At 38.4% G+C, this 17,430-nt stretch overlaps 1 protein-coding gene across 2 annotated transcripts in view; it reads right to left on the bottom strand.

Moving 5' to 3' along the window:
- The window catches only part of SLC22A15 (solute carrier family 22 member 15), a 40,468-nt gene that overhangs the window by 13,630 nt on the left and 9,408 nt on the right, over window positions 1-17,430 (bottom strand). For both annotated transcript variants that reach the window (XM_059838061.1, XM_059838062.1), the window contains 9 exons: window positions 13,431-13,643; window positions 10,179-10,311; window positions 8,995-9,159; window positions 7,394-7,523; window positions 5,413-5,628; window positions 3,948-4,088; window positions 3,105-3,190; window positions 1,500-1,620; window positions 575-647 (listed from right to left, as the gene is read on the bottom strand). In XM_059838061.1, coding sequence (XP_059694044.1) covers window positions 575-647; window positions 1,500-1,620; window positions 3,105-3,190; window positions 3,948-4,088; window positions 5,413-5,628; window positions 7,394-7,523; window positions 8,995-9,159; window positions 10,179-10,311; window positions 13,431-13,643 — 1,278 coding nt within the window. The remainder of the gene's footprint in view (window positions 1-574; window positions 648-1,499; window positions 1,621-3,104; window positions 3,191-3,947; window positions 4,089-5,412; window positions 5,629-7,393; window positions 7,524-8,994; window positions 9,160-10,178; window positions 10,312-13,430; window positions 13,644-17,430) is intronic.

Raw genomic sequence — 17,430 nt, 5'->3', positions numbered from 1 at the left:
CTACGTACACATAAGCACAGGAAAGTAATGGTATCATCCCCATGTTTTGTTCTTTAGAATCCTTCTTTGCCTTGCCAGTGTATCAGATCTCCACATCACCTTCATTTACTGAAAGGCAAACTGCTATGCTGATATTTATAACCCATGGATATTTAATAAAGTGTACTGACATTAAAACAAACTTTTTCTCTAAAATATGAGTTATTGAGCCCATATGCCTAAGTTTGATGCAGCAATTCTTTTAACCACATGGGTGTTTTGCTATTGCTTGTGCAGGGTTTCAAATTTGGTATCACCATCTTGGTGATTTGAAAATAATTATATTTTAAGGTCCACTAGATAGGTCCCAAAATTCCTACAGAGCTAAAATATCTTCTAAATTAAATAATGCTGAGGTTTTGTCTAATCATACAGAAGATATTTCAATGCTTTTGGCCTACCATGATATTGTTAAGAGAGGCAATTTATGTATCTTAATTTATAAATGAAATTTATCCCAAACATTCCCATCTCTGTAAGCCTGATACACCAGAACCACAAAAGAAAAAGAAATGTAACAGAAGTTCAGACAAACCAATGAAGGGACAAAAGGCGCAATGATTCCACCAACACGGGAAAACATGGAGCAGGCACCCATTCCAACATTCCTATGAAAAAAAACAAAAATAATTAATCTTTTGAAAAATGTTACTGAGCAAGAAAAAAGACTCAAGGAAAAAGTCATGACCCTGAGCACATTAACTGGCAATGAAAAGTCAAATGTAAGTGAAAGCATCCCAAGAAAGGAATGTAATGTGTTTTTTGTGATTAAAATGATGCAAAAATCCCCTTTACATTCAGAATTTTTACATACACACATAAGCAAAACAAGTGTGTTTTCAGTTCATGCATCTTACCTGTGTCTGAAACTCTGGCTGAATTAATTTATTCAAATCCTACTCGTCATCAGATTTACCCACTCATGAAAAACACCACAGTACGGTTTCACTGGTGGCAGACCAGCATATGCACCCATATGGCAGAAGCTCCTGTCTTCCCTGTCAGCACAAGCAGAGGGTGCTTCTGCCCCTACTGCTGCTCACAGACTGCCTGTGAAGCACCGAGTTACTTCTACAAAGATTATTGACCAGTCATCTTCAGTGTTCCTGGTTAAGCACATATGATAATAGAGTTGTCTGGTTTTATAAAGCACTCATTGAAAGAAATATCTGCAGTGCCATAGTTATCTTCATTAGCAGAACGGGAGTTGTAAGCAGGCCAAGCAGCTAAGGGCCTATTTTACTGTTACATAAAAAACAGTTAGTCTGAAGAGGACACTGCAAACTTGATGGAAGAGGGAGTGAGAAGATGATAAGGGAAGAAATTTCAGATGTAAAACTACATCTAACCATTACATGTAACTGAAAAAATCAAATAAAAAACTATAGTTAATAGAAAAAATTTAAGATCATGTAAGAGAACCAGAAAAATGAAGACTTAAAAAAATTAACTTGTGTTACCTTATGACTGTGGGATAAAGTTCTGATGTGTAGATGTAGACAATATTAAAAGCAGCACTGATTGTCAGTTTTCCCAGCAAAGACAGAGAGCGACTATTGACCACTGCAAACACTCCAGTATCTGAGAGAGAAAATGTGACCCTTGTAAGGCTTTTGAGCACTCCAATACACCTCAAAGCATTTCAATCACACAATAGCATGGTGTGAAAAGGAATCTAGTGAAGAATCTAAAAGCTGAAGCTACAACACAATATTTTCAGTCTACCACTAATTAAATACTAAATTAGTTCTATCAGAAAGTTCAAGAAGAGTATAACAGATATTTTTTCCAAAAGTGAGTACATTTTTTTTTAACAAGAGTCCTGTTCATTGTCATTTCTACAGTATGACAATATTCTTCTAACATTATTATTTTGAAAGGAAGGTGCTTTGAAGAATCACACTAAATTTCCCATCCAGCTTAGTTTATCAGGACAGCCAGTGTTTTCTGCTTTTAACAGGCAAATCAGAGCTCATGCCCAGTGAAGACAGGTGCTTGCTTCTGGCCAGCGAGCCCTTTCACTTCCACAGGCACTTCACCCTTGCCTGACTTGGGCAGTTCAGTACACAGCTGATTTCCTGGGGTCTCACAGTTCTGTCCTCTCTTTTCACATCTTATGTTTGGAATGACATGAAAAAAGTACTTAGTGACTGGTACCAGTCAAACCAGAATATTTCCAAGTGCCCATGCTGAAGCACCTGGAATACTTCTGAAAACAAGTTGCATCCCTTTAAAAACAGCTTTACCTATTTGACCGCCTATTAGTCCCACCCCTTTAAAAAAGCTTTACCTATTAGACCTACTGCCATCTAGAGCAAATTCTGTACTCTGTCATAGATGTTAAATTCCTTGAATCACTCTTCAAGCATTTGAAACATTCTCTTACTTTATGAAAGGTAATATACAACCAGATCTTACAAGCAAGGTGAATTTATCTATCTGGTTTTAAAAAGAAAAATTGCTAAGTAATCTGAAAATTAACATTAGTGCATCTTTACACAAAAGATGTTTAATTTCACATTTCTTAAAGATTCCCCAATTCAGAAGTTATCAGAATGCTCTCCCAAGCTGTAAGTTATGTGGCCCACATTACTATTACCACAAGCACACTACTTTTGAATATTACAGAGCAGTGTGGGAAAGATGGGAACTTGCTCCATCACTCAGATCTTCTGACACTGATCTTCCACTTGGAGAGCTATATCCAAGTTGCATGGATACTACTTACACTAACTTATCATCTAGCTATTGGAGATACCACAAGAAATATCATTCATTGGGATTATGTCAAAAACACTGGAAATGAGCAACTAATGTGAACAGAAGTAAGGGGCAGAATCCAAAAGCAAAAATTCAAACCCAAACCTTACTAAGAAGTTTTCTCTAAGGTCTTAGGGAGGTTAATGCTTATTCTTTTATTCTAATGACTTGGCTTCTCTGGCTTCAAGTATTGAGACTCACATATGGCATGAGCCTAATCTCCCAGCAGCCATCAAATTATTATGCCGTAGGCTGCTGCTTTTACCAGTTCTTATCACATACTTCAGAAACAAAAAACTACTTACCTCTCTTCTTAGGCAGAAACATGACAATAAGACAAGCCAATCCTCCCAGGAACAGAAATGCACTCAATGTTCGCTTCCGACCAAACCTGATACGCAAAGATAACAAAAGTTTATATTCTGCATTAGGTTTGTGGGTTGCAGAGTAATGAATCCTCTGAATCCACTGACTCTTTCTTTGCAGTTGGGAATTCTGAATTCCATCTTCCACCAACACCTCTTCTCACACCGTTTTTAAACAAGCTTCTGCTGCACACTTAACAAAATGAGCGCCAACTTTATACAGCGACTGAAAATTTCTAGGATTTGGGGCTGCTTCCTGCTGTGTGTGACATTTGTAAAACTCCTCTGGAGACACAGAGCAGAAACTGGGAGGAAATTCTACAAAAACTGAGTGACATTGGACAATGTCTCTCAATGTATCGTGGTTCAAGAAAAGGCAGAATATCTGCTCTGCTCTCACAGTAGCTCACAGAGGTACTGCTATTCCAGGAGACCACAGGACAGCCCAAACACAGTGGGGTCGGGATAGCTCAGTCCCAGCAGCGAGGATGGGATCACGGGGCAGCGGTGGGAAGGACGCTATCTAGTGTTAGCCTGCAGGCAGCGCAGCTTTCTACGAGCTACATCAACCCCACCCAAGCCAGAGGGACGGCTCACCGTGAGGTGACCGACTGAAAGCAAGTTAAACTGCTATTTGAAATAGACATAAATCAATGGCACTTTCACATCGAAGCGGGAAGCTCCACACAACAGAAACAAGCTAGGAGGTGTGATACACAGAAAACCTATCTTATAGAAAAGTTCTAAGGAAATTGTGAATGGGTTAATAAATTCCATACTTACCATTTTTGGTTAATCAAGTAAATACAGATTGGGTATGCTGGGATTTCTATCAAGCCTGACAGGGCTAAATTGGCATAAATATTTCCGCCTAAGTCACCCACATTAAGGGTCAGACCGTAGTAAACCAAGCTGCACACAAACCTGCAAGAGACAGGAGAAAAAAAAAGTTAAATCAGAGCTGACACTTTGCCTGCCAAATCAAAGCACTGGTCTGGCACAACACAATACAAACTATATCTAGTGTTTCAGCAGATAGGTCTAAAATGTTTCTCTCTAAGTGTATGATGCCTACTAGGGAAATAAACCATTTTGTCCCAGCAAAGACCCAATTCCTGACTTACTACTGAGTAAAACTTAAGACTACACTTACAAACAATGTGCATAAACCAGTATAAAGTTAAAATACAATCATGACTATATTATTTAACTTCAGAAATGTCCTTGTCCCTTTTGTTTTTATTAGGTTACACTTTCATCCACACTTTTTCCAATTGTGTCTAAACCAAATTTCTCAAGCAGTTCAAACAACACTTTGACCTTCTTTTAATTTCTACAGCCTGGTCCCATTTTATTCATTCATTCTCCAGCTCCGTTTAACTTTTCTTTTGTAACCATATTATCATGTAATATGGTTACAACTGTAAAGGGAGTTGTCTTTACAGAGAGGAAAGAAACCGGTCACTAATTCAAATCGGCAATTCTCATTTAATGAACAGAATAATTGACTATTTATTCTGCAGTAAGCACTTTGAAAAGCAACATGAAAACAGCTCAGTGCTGTATGCTGACAAAACCATTTGTTTTATTCTTAATTGATACATCTTTCCCAAATATATGCATTATAAAAATAATTATATGAGCAGTCACGCCCAAGGACCTGCATACTATGTCACACATAAGGTTTTTTTAAAGCAGCAGCAAAAGACCTGAGAGCTACCAAGATATCTGAAAAAAACCAGGCAGTTTTGGAGTTAAATTTCTGCTAGTAAATGGAGGGAGCATCACGGGCTCCTGCTCCTCACTGCAGCAACAGCAAGCACTTTCTGTTAAGAACTGCTGCCTACAAGGTAGGTCACCCACCTGCTAATGGGCTCCTCACAAACAAAACAAGGAATAATCCATGTGAAGAGGTACTGACAGCTCTGGACCTAAGAGGAGGACACTGTGACTAATCTCAGCAGCCTTGTGGGTCAGAACAGAAGGGGCAGTTCTCAACTATTTTGAGACTCAAAAACACAAGATAGAAATGCAGAGATAAAAAACCTCAGAACTGGACTAAAAATAGCTTTATGCTAGAAATGCACTAAGGAAATACTGTAATAGATACTTAAATACTATAAAGGATCCTTTTTAGGTATAGTGTCCCTAACAATCTGTAGGATGAGGCAATTCCCAGCACCACATTCTCTCAAAAACTTCAAGAGGTTGCAGTAGCCCAGCTGGGCCTACAAAGCAGTTCCAGTACCAGGTGAACATCATGATCAAGGTGCGTCCCAGGAGAATCCGGTATCGGAACAGGTCCAGAAAGCTGCCAGCCTCTCTGGAGCTCCTCTCTGCTGGGAGTTTTAATGAAAAAGTGCATTTCTGCTTGCGGTTCCTCTTTGCAATGAGGTAGAGGGCATCTTCCGCCTCATTCAGACGGCCCTGGGAATAGAGCCAGCGGGGGGACTCAGGAATGAATCTGAAACACAGACACACACAGACACCTTCAGGGGTTTTCTTCTCTATGAGGCTGGACTTGTCTAAAGGAATAAGGCTGAAATGCACTTCAGTATAATAAAGAGTTTTCAAACAACGCTTCAGATATAGAATTCATGTACTGAAACAGAAACAAAGCATGTTGAAAGGAAACGTAATCTGTACATAATTCAGATAACAAAAAATTACACTGAGTGTATACATATATACACACATAGAAAGAACAACATTACAAGTATGATTTTATACATATATATACACACATATACACACAAGCATGATTAGGATCCTGTCTTTGGAGAATTCAGAATTAAGGAGGCATACATTACTACAAGTAACACAGAATGCTTTTGTAAGACCCACTAGTTCCATTTCTCATTTTCCACAAGACCAATTTCCACTTCCCAGTTTTCAGCTTTTTACCAAATTCTCTCCTGTAGACAAGAAGGCAGAAACTGTGCAAAGGTCATGCTCCTTGTGTGCACTCTTCCCTTGACAGGTCTGTAACTCCAATATTATCTACTACACACATCTTCTATTATTTTCAGGCTTCCAGATCTAATTTAAACTTTGGAGTTTAAATTAGCCTTTGGCCAGAAGCTTTTGAAGATTTTTGCCTCAGACCAAAAATTTTACTTTTCCTCCACGTTTAAAAGAATGTGATTCTGTGTTTTCACCAAAAAAAGAGCTAAGAAAGGAACATATTTTCAACTCCAGGATAAAAATCTGATAGTATTTTCTACATTGAGTAATTTTTAATCAATGCAGCAGGGAGGCAGCGAGAAATTTGGAATTTAAGAAAACCCTTTTCTTACAGGAAAGACAGGCTTCTGAGCACAGCTCTGAAGTCACAACCATAACTCACTTCAAAAAGTTGTACATATCAATGTGAAAGTTAATTTTTTTTTCCAAGGGTGCCTATCGCCACAAGGTTTTGAAATATCCAAAGTGTCATCTCTGCCTTTCACCTCATGAACAGCCTCAAGGACCCTTCCCTGAGTTCTGATGCTTCATTTGAAAGGGTTGTTAGGATTTTTTGAGGTGCAAAAGCTTTATTCAAAGAGTTACTGAATGAAACAGATGCTGGAAAGGAAAGACCTCTAGTTTAAAAAGCAGCTGAAGTAATTTTGCTCTTTTAGCTACTGAGATTTAGATGTCAGAAAGCAAGTAAGAAAAGAAGACCGCACCGCATCACAGAGCTTTCAGTGCTAAAATTCACAAAGCCCCCACTATCTCCAAAAAGATCACATTTGAAAAATTAAAGGGAGCTGCCCATTTCTTCTTTTGCATGCCACTTTGAAGACTGGACAGAAAAGCAATTTTGATGCTGTTCCCTCTGCGTAAACACAGGAGAAGCATCATATTATCACATAAATACAAAATCATTCCTGTATCTTTTATCATGTATTCATAGTGCCTTGTAGCACACCAGTTAAGGTCATCTACAGCACACCCACTAAAGAACAGGATGTGTGTCTCTTCCACCCTAGACACTGTTCCCATGTACAGGAATACTGCACACACAGTACAGCGTAGACTTACAGGCTCAGATATTGCAGCACTACTACTTGAAGAAACCACAGACCATGTCGGGAGGGAGAGGGTGTGTACAAGTTGAGAGAAATACCTTATTTACATCATTTCATGACATCCTAGAAAGTCAACTTGACTTAATAGTTTGGGTACTCTGCTTGATTTTTTTTTTTTTTTGGCATCTTTCTTCATGAAACTCAGTTTGAACAACTTACAGAGAGAGGAGAAAGACGACTGTTCCTTCCAGATTAACCACAACAGCCAGAGTCCTCCAGGAACGAATGAAATACCCTAATAAAGCATACTGGGCAATTCCAACAGCAAAGAACAAGCCACCAATAGAACCTAACACACAATTAAAAACAAAACAAAACATTATCACTTCTGTAAGAAACACTAGTAAATCTCAACAAACAGGATCAGACAAGAACTAACTCTTTACTAGCAAAAATTCATTCAGCAATTCAGGCAGAACCACAACTCTTTGACCAAAGAACACCCCGTCCTTCATTCATGCAGAAAAGAAGTATTACATCTAATTGCAAAGATCAATAAAAGCCCCTTCTACATCCTCCACACCCAACAAAGCCCTGTAAGAAATGAAGTCTTCTAATTCCAGATATAAGTATGTGTATATATGCAGCATAAGTATGCACCTTTCTATGTGTAAAAATAAATACTACAAAACATTGAAAAACAGGTAGTTTTAGGAATATGTAGTATTCATTTATAGCTTCCATGATTTATAAGACACCCTATTTTAAAACAGGCTTAGCACAGCACTTCTTGGGCTTTGTAAGTCAGGCCCTGGAGCTCTAGTGATGCCTTAGCTTTTAGCTTTCATATTTTTCTGATTCTGTACTGCTTTAGTGTGTGGTTCTGAACTTCATATTAAGGGATGGTAAGCTCTCTTCACAGAATAGCTTGACAAAACAATTCCTTTTCTAGCTTGGGACCGAGGACCACTGATCCAAATTTCAGGCCCAAGAGCATAAACAACAGTGGACTGAAGAGAGAAGAACAAGAAAGATGGGACTTATAACCTATGCTATAGTTGGACAATTAACTCCAGTATGCAAATGGACCAGAATTTATAAAAGTGAGAGACTCCGTGACCGACTGTCCATTTTTGTGATCATTTTGGTTCATCTTAGTTGCAGCCCTGGCTGGGTTCTTGTACTACTCAAGGTGCATCCATTGAGGCCTTTTAATAAATACATACTTTATCCTTTAACTCCATCCAGCCTCTGTTCTAGGTCAGCCTTCATATGGCATCAGTAGCAGTAGAGGTTACACTCATTTCTGAAGGACAGGTCCAACACTAGCAATCAAGACAGTTAAGGGGGTCTGTATCTTCTAAATTCTAAGGGTAATTACTACATGGAACAACTTTTTTTAATAACCTATAAGCAACAGTTCTCTCATCCTCCTATGATATAAAAACACTTTTGATTTCTTTTTAAGAACTGCCAGGAAGGAAAGAATATTTATATTTAGCATATGAACACTTGGCTCTGTTTAGCAGAGTCCAACACTCTGATTAGTAGAGCTCAGTTGTGACAAATCTTGGATGAGTATTTAGCTGGTAACATTCATGGGAGAGGTTTCAGCTGGATCTTTGTCAACTTGAGTAATGCAGAGATCTGAATGGCCCCAAGTCATCTGCCCTGCTTGTCCAACGTTCATATTAAACAAGCAGAGTTCAAAGGCTGTGATCACAGATATGCTCAAGCGAGCTAAATTTGCAACTGCTTTGTGTGCCTCAAGTGGTAAGTGAGATTGAAATCTATGAATTCTGACAATAAAGGCAGTTTACCTGCTAATGCCCAGTAGGCTGTACCCACACACTCATTCAGTAGAACAAAGGCTACCAGTGACATCCCACCATTCATCATCCCTACCAAGAATCGGGAAATGGCAAAGAATTCATACGAAGGTGAGAATCCGTTTGCAATGGCAAACAAGATGTCAAGTGCAAAACCTGGAAAATAAAGCAAAAAATTTCATTTTAGAAGGGTACCTAAGGAAACAGAAGCACTTATTGATATCTTTATTTGATGCCCACTGGCATCTGTCCTAAGCCATCATAGTAAACACTGCCACCACAGGTTTGGAAAGAAATTTAAATACCTAATATCAAATAATATCAAAAGCCAATATCAAAAAGGAGGGGGACACAGAAGGAGTGGTTTTCTGATACACAGTTTGTAGTTTGAACCTTTAAATTCAGTTCATAGCAGACAAATTTTCTATACAGCCAGAATCATTGTCTGATTCCTGTTAAAGATGGCTTTATATTTATCCCTCATACAGATGACCAAATATCTCTCTTGATTTTTAGAGAGCAGCGTATAGAAACCAGAGAAGAGAAACATTGCCATGGGACAATACATGATGGGTTTGCATGCAGAGCAGGCCCACCTTTTTGTGCTTTGAATGAGTGCTGTTCCTTCAAAGAAAAACAAAAAGCATAAAACATTTATTTAAACTCTACATGCTCATGCATTGACACACAACTTTATACATACACAAAACATGCAGTTTCAAATGTTGCTTGAACCAGGGACAGTTAGAAAGCTTATGAACTTCAAACCAGTATGAGAATCACAAATACATAAAAATTAAATCATGCAGACAGGGGATAAAACGTGCAACAAATTCCTAACAGGCTATACAGGTAAGAACGCTGTTACAAAACTACTAAGCATACTAACTGCAACTTGCAGAGATCCCATGAGCACAACTTGCACGAGTAAAAGCCTTTTATGGCGTGACTCACAAACCCAGAACACCGTGCAGAAATCCAAATGGTGACTGAACAGTGAAATATTGATTTGACATCTCAACTTCTATGGCACAAGTATATTGGAATGCCAAAACAAACAAAATCACAGCACATGATTTACAGCTGCATATCAAGCTCTCAGCAGAAACTGGGCTGTTGCCACTGATGTTCAGGGACATGACACCTTCATGTCATTAATTTTGTGGAGGGGTTACCTGTGAGATAGACTCTTTTCCTCCCGAAGCGATCGGACAGCTGGCCAAAGGAGATGGCTCCCACAAACACACCACTGAAGTAGAAAGAACTGGCAGCACTGACTTTGTATGATGCATTGCCAATTAAAAACCACTGGATGGAGGGGGAAGAAAAAACAGAAACAACAAACCAGCAAAAAGGCAAATTAATCAGAATCTGAACAGTTCACCAACAGCCAATAGCTGGAGGGGATGTTACAAATTTTAAAGAAGCTCAAACTCTTCATAAATCTCCTAAGCATCATATTCAGTAAATCACCAGTCCCCACTGCTGTCTCACAAACTCCTCGCATGATACTAACAATCACAGTTCTCCCAAATCAAATGCAGTCTTTGGTTCTGAAATCAAGAACAGATTCCTCAGAGCACTCTAATTTTTGGAGCTTTCTCCCACTTTCCCTTCTTCTGCCTTCTTTTACATAAAGCTGTTTACCTAAATCGATTCAGCTCTACCTACTGACATGTGTCACTGCAGTGTGCAGAACACACATTGTGAAAAAATAGTTGTGGTTTATGTCTGAAGATACTCCTGCACATCCTCCTCTTTATGAACTGTCTTGTCCCTGAGCAATACTTTGGTAGCATTAGACAGGCTAGTCAGGTTTCCTGCACACACTCATCTTTTTTACAGTGTACTTCATCATTTCCAGTTCTTCTTAATTCCAATACAAATACATCTTGAAATGTTTGATTCTTACAGACTTAATGTCTCAAGCTGAACCTGACAAAGTTCTTTGCCGCACGGAAGCACAGAATGAAAATATGCCACGTTCTCAATGCTCAAAAGTTATTTCCTTTTGTATTCTAAACACTCCACATCTTCTGTTCTTTTCTTTTACTATTCCTCTTGCACCTTGAGATAATGTTTCCTTTTAGTGAGAACCAACTCTTCTTCCTGTGCTGGTAAGCTGGTGATTATGTCATTACACCCGCAATAACTCTCTAATCTTCTCCTCATAATCTCCTCTTCCTCTACCAAAATCTCATTAAATATCCTCTCTAGCAAAGCTTATATTATTTCAAAGCTCAGTTATAAACTACCTCATCATGAGAACAGAGCCATGCAATTAAACTTCACAAAGATTAGGATGCTAACAAAACATCATTCATAAGCTCCAAGAAAATAACTTGCTTTCTTTCTATATCTGCTTCATTTTGAATTGTTACTTTAACAGGAAGGTAGTTACTGATAATAGTAGGAAATACATCCATAAAATTCCAAGACTGACAAAATTCAACTGAAACCAACCACATGACCATAAATCTGCTTTTGAAGCTTCTGCAGACTTCAAAAACAATTGTCAGAAAAATGCATTTGTAAAAGAATTGCATATGAGATTAATTGTATCCTGGAATAACATGGTCAGTTTGTTCCATAACAGCTACAAGAATCATGCCCTAACTTTTGGTACAAAAACTTAAAAAGATGCCAACATGAAAACTGTTGACATGAGACACCTTCCGAATCATTCAGGGATTAAGGGATAATTTGGTTGTAAAGGAAAATTTCTTCTCAAGATTTATCTCAATGTCTAAGCCCTTTAGAGAGCTCAACGCTTTTCTCTTTAACATAAAAACATGCTACATATATGCTTATTCAGAAATCAAGCTTTTTACATCAGAATATTTTTCAGTGTAACTTTGTAATGGTCATGGTATCAATGATGTTACAAGGTTAAGCACTGACACATCCTCTTTAAATGTAGGAAAAAACTTCTTTACAATCAATCATGAAATTAGATTAATTAAGAATTAGTGGTGACATATTCTCCAGCTGTGTACATTCCCTCTCAAAATGTCTGTGCTTAGCACATAACCCCCAAGTATACCAAATAGTCAGCTAAAAAATTCATAAAAATTGTACTTTAATAGAGGGAAACAGAAGAGCTATGAGGATTTTATTCAAATGGGCCTCTACTGAAACATATGATAAAGAATTAGAAAGCAGACTCTACACAAGTTGCCTTGGGGTTGGGGTTTTTTGGATTTTTTTGGCTGGGGAGTTTTTTAGGGTTTTTTCTTGCTCAAGCAGGCTTTGTTCTTTATCTGCAATTCTTATTTATGCAACCAAAATTTATAAAGATCTGTATAAAATCTATGTCATATGCTAGGCTCTACAAGCATATCTGACTTGTCAAGTTTAAAAGAGCAAAAGATTCTTGGGCAAGTTAAAAAAAACAAAAAAGAAAAACCCCAGAAAAAATTAAAAAAACTTACTGAGTTTTAAATAATGCTTAAGAAATCCACCATCCATTAAAATTTAAATTTAAATGGTATCATAAGTACTCATATCCTCTTTACTGTGAGAATAAGAAGCAATGCCTTTTGTACACAAAGACTTGGTACTTTTCCAAAGCTGGCCATTTTTATTAATATGTTCCTAACCAATAAACTGCTTTACAGGAGTAATTTGGATAGCATTAATACCTCAGGACAATAGCCACAAACTATCAAATGGTACTAGACTTGACTCCACAGTTCAGCTCTACATTCAGGCCTTGTAACTAATGCACTCAGGGCTCTTGTAAGGAGAAATTTGACATTAACAGATACTGACAGACCCAGGAAGGGCAGGTGTTGCACACAGCAATGCAGAGTCTGGAATCATTCCTGTAGGGACTGTGGCTAGACCATGAAAGAAATCACTTAAAAAACACAGAGGTGGTGCCAACGAAGCCAAAGCTTGTTTTTGAACAGAATGCGAGAGAGCTGCTTTGTCCACTTGGCTCCCCACTGCCCATGTTCTTGCATGTGGAGCTGCAAAAACTGCAGGAGCCACTTCCTCTCCAGTTCCTCCAATGCTTGCTAACTGCAGGATGGATGCACTACATGCACTGGAGCTCAGCAAGGGGATGGCCAGAAAGAGCTCAGAGGCCATAAAGGATTTTGAGCATATTAGTAAAATGAATGCCATGATGCCAGCTCAAATATGGAACCAGGCTGCAGGATGCAATATGTAACCTCCACACAGAAAAGGTGGAAAGCTTTGGAGCAGAACATTGATCAAGATCTGCATAGCAATATAAAGCTAGCTTTTGTTGCCAGTAAAGACATAAGCACATTACCTGGGCTCTAACTGGACGTAGCACATTTCATTTGCTAATCAAAACATGCACTAGTATGCAAGAAAAAACAGTACAAAGAGACCCCCAAAACCATCTCAGTAAGATTTACTACTCACACACGAGGCTGCAAAACACATCTCAGACTTACCTCAGAGACTATGGATGTGAAGCTGCTGCCAAAGTGTACGTGCTCACGCACCTCGCTGCTGTTGGCAGTCAGAAGCCATTCCCCAAAAGCTCCCTGCTCGCTCACTGAATGGTTGCCATGGCTCTCATTAGCTGAGAGCCCTTGGAGATCCCAGTGGTAGGGAGGAGTTGCACCCACCAAGGCGATGAGGATGGCTTCAGTAGCCACATAGAGCTGGCATGAAAGACAAAATCATCAGAGATGCTCAGCTTGAATCCAAGCAATGTCTCCTCCACAGCTGGATTGAATCAGTATTAAAATCATTCATATTTTTGTATTTGCCTTCTACCACTCTGAGATGTCGTTTGTCTACCAAACAGCACACACTGAAGAACCACAGCTTTAACAAAGTGGTTCTTGCACTTTTTATGTGTGGCATATTTGAGAGAAGTTTCCCTCCTGACACCTTTCCCTCAGTCAGTCAGCCCCAAACTCCCACCCATAGCAGGTTCAGATCATGGACTGAGGAAAAGCTATTTGATATAGGGTCTCCTCGAATAAGCTCTTAGAGATTTATATCACACCCGAGATAGCTCAGCCACCTCAGACGGCATAAAATCCGCAGGATGGCTTCTGTGGCACTGATGGAAACAGAAAAATTTTATTAAAAGGCAAAATAACAAAGCTCTTTACAGAGAAAAACCGAGCTAGGGCAAGAGGTTCTTGCTCTTGGTAAAACACCTCACAAAACCGATTAGTTCCTTTGTCCTCTTCTTTTTCTAGTAAATTGCTTAGGTGGGACTTTCTGGCTTCTGTCCAATTGGCTATCCTTAAGTTTGAGGTGAAGTCCCCCAGGTCCTATGAGGTGGCTTTTTACCAAACTGAGGACAGAAATTTCCGGGCTTTTTTCCTTTTTAGGAGACAAAGGATAGTTTTGTCACTCCGTCAACAGGGGGCACATTCCTACAGCTATTAGATGTGCTCAGGAGGAGAAAACCCCCATTCTTTAATGCAATATATTGCTCTTCTACCCTCTCCTTCCACCTGTCGTATTCGCTCCTCTAATTTGGTATTTGGGCTAGATCTCCTCCTCATGTTTTCATATCTAATACTTCCCAGTTTTGACAAAATGAATTTTTTGCTGGCTTTCTAACTTCTGTGGACCTGTTTTACTTTTAGAAGAAACAGAAACAACACACATGTTTTTAAATATACCTAAATATTTACAGATAGGGACAAGGTCTAAATAGTGATCAACAGTCACTTTTCTTTAGGAAAGAATAGATAAAACTGCTGGAAACCCAGACATTTCAAGTCTGGTCCAGAGCTGGGTTGCTGCTGCTTGCTGAGAAGAATATTCATAGGTCACATTACAACTAGAGCTTAAAACCCCATGGTTTGAGACCTGTTTGAACATAGAAGTGGCGCAAATTCTGCAAGAGAAGATGGATCGTTAAGTCTTCAGAGAGACAAAAGGCATTGCTAGTAACAGCCCCACACACTCTCCAATAAAACTGCTTCATCTCAAGCCCTCATTGAGGAACTGTACTCAGCACAGTGCTTCCTGGTAAAACTAACAAACCCCTTCCTCCAAAAAAACCCTCATTCATGCTTCTCCATCCTTCAAACCCTACTTCGGTACCTCCTGAACAGTCTTTGCTCTGCTCCCAGCATCTCTTCCCCATGTTCTTGAGAAGAACGTACCCACAGGAAGTGCTTTCTCTCAGAAGGCTGCTTCACAAATAATTCACAAAACTGGGAGAACCATAGGTACAAAAAAAGCAGCCTGAGGACCTCCGAATTCTGATGCAAGCAACATCAGATAACACTGCTCTGTTCTGTACAACAGCTGAGCAGCTGGAGTTACACCCAGATCTAAATGAGAATTATTACTAAACCGAAACAGAGCCCCGAGTTATTATCTGAAAGCAATTTTTCCCATTTGCTCCTCTTTGTATTCTGCTTGATAAACTGCTACTTTAGTGGCAGGAGGTAGATATATATTTTTAAAAATAATTCTCTTTCAATTTTCCATTAAAACTATCAAATATCAGAAGAAATTAGGAAAAAAAAACAGTTAACTGTTATTATTTAAGTTTAAGAACAACTTCAAGATCAAAAACAATGAAAAGTAAAAGAACTCATCTGGGAAAGAAGGCAATGACTAAGATCACATGGGAAAAGAGGTTTTAAAAAAGCTGAGTGACCATGTTGCTAGGGATGTGTGTACACAGTACTCTCAAGAACAGCTTGAAATTACTGAGAAATGAGAATTGCAGGTCGTGATGTGTAGTGCATCCCCCTACACTGACTCACTCAGACAATTATGTGCCAGGGCTAAGTGATAACATCCTTGCTTTTATCTTGTGAAATAATAAGCATATTTCTGAAGAGGATCAAGAAACTAAATCCTCAAGGCATTTGGTTTCAAGAAGGAAAACATAACATTTTTCATTTTTGCATGAGGTGAAACCAGCTACAGAAAACTGAATAGAAAAATAAGTGATTGCAGGCACATGCAGACACACTAAAGGGTTTTTTCAATAAAAAACCCCCAACAATCAGCCTTTGACATCCTAGTGGGTACAGCAACTAAGGCTATCAGAGAGATAGAAACACTTTCAATTGATTTGTGCAATCAGCAAACCACATGAAGATGGAGATGTGTTTTGATATTGTCAAATAGTATTGTTCTATACTCAAGTTCACTGAATCACTGCTGACACAAAACTCTCCTTTCTAGTGGGCACCTGCCTTGTATTCTGGATAAGAGGTACAGTAAACCCTATAAATTTCATTGTGGAAACAAAACAAAGCCCACAAAACACCCCCCAAAACTCACTGACAATTCTCAAGGTCAGAAGCATTTTCTAGAAGTGATTTTAAAAACATAATGAAGGAAACTCTAGACCTAATTACAAAATAAAGTTTTCATTTAAGTTAGAGTTGTGTAAATGAATCTGAAGATTTCTCCCTTAAGAATTCTAAATGCTTGCATTTAGTATTAATAACATACTTGTGCAGATTGGTGAACAACACAAAACAGTAACAAATCAAATAGAAATGTTATATAACACTGTGTAAAATATAAAATGACTACATTATATGCATTGTGGCAAACAAAGCTCTTGATTTTTCATTTGTTCTATAACCCAAATCAAGTCAAATATATGTCATTTAGTGTATAGTTCCTGTTCATAAAATATTTTAATTGGCTCTATATTTGGTTCCCTACCAAATTCCCTGCACTGATCTGTATTAATCAGGATGAATACCAAGTACAGGGGGAAAGGCACCAGCTCCCAGTCACTGATGATGAGATGCTTAGAGTTATGTTAGTTGAAGTTTCTCCTATTTGTCAATATTCTATTTAGGTTAATATTTTATAGTCTGCCTAAATTAGAAGACTGTGGTGTAAGGGAATTTATTAAAAGGCAATGCCCTTATAACCTGTAAACTTTCATGTTCCCTGCTAAGTAGAAGGGATTTTAATTAGCCAGTTAAAGCTATTTCACTAACAGATTTTGAAATTCACTTAAAATTAATATTAATAGAAGTGACCAGCTTTCCAGATGTTCGTTTTCATAATACATTACATCCAAGAAAGATATAGAACCTCCAATAAGACTAGCAAGGAAGGGGAAGAATTAATTTAAAGTTTCATTTGTGTATAGTGAAATGAGCACAAAAATAAGAAATTCTTTTAGACCTCACAATTTACCCATTATAAAGCACAAATGAAAAAACAAAAGCAAGACTTTGATTCTGGGAAGAGGAGCTTTCAACATTTTTTAGTCAGTTCATCAGCAACTCTCAACTAGCCTGGTCATTCTAGACAAGTATCAGTGGATGCATTCATTGCTGAACAAAATAATGAGTAAGACAGTAACTTCTGACCTTTCGAATACAGAAACATTAAAACTGCGCCCTGAGGAAAGACAGAAATTAAGGAAGAACAATGAATGACCTTGCTTTGGCAGAAGTTTTTGATAAAGAGATGGTTACAGTTCAAGATTAAGAG

Source organism: Haemorhous mexicanus, chromosome 2, assembly GCF_027477595.1.
Source record: "Haemorhous mexicanus isolate bHaeMex1 chromosome 2, bHaeMex1.pri, whole genome shotgun sequence".
NCBI classification, from domain to species: domain Eukaryota; kingdom Metazoa; phylum Chordata; class Aves; order Passeriformes; family Fringillidae; genus Haemorhous; species Haemorhous mexicanus.
This window is presented reverse-complemented; position numbering and strand designations above follow the sequence as displayed.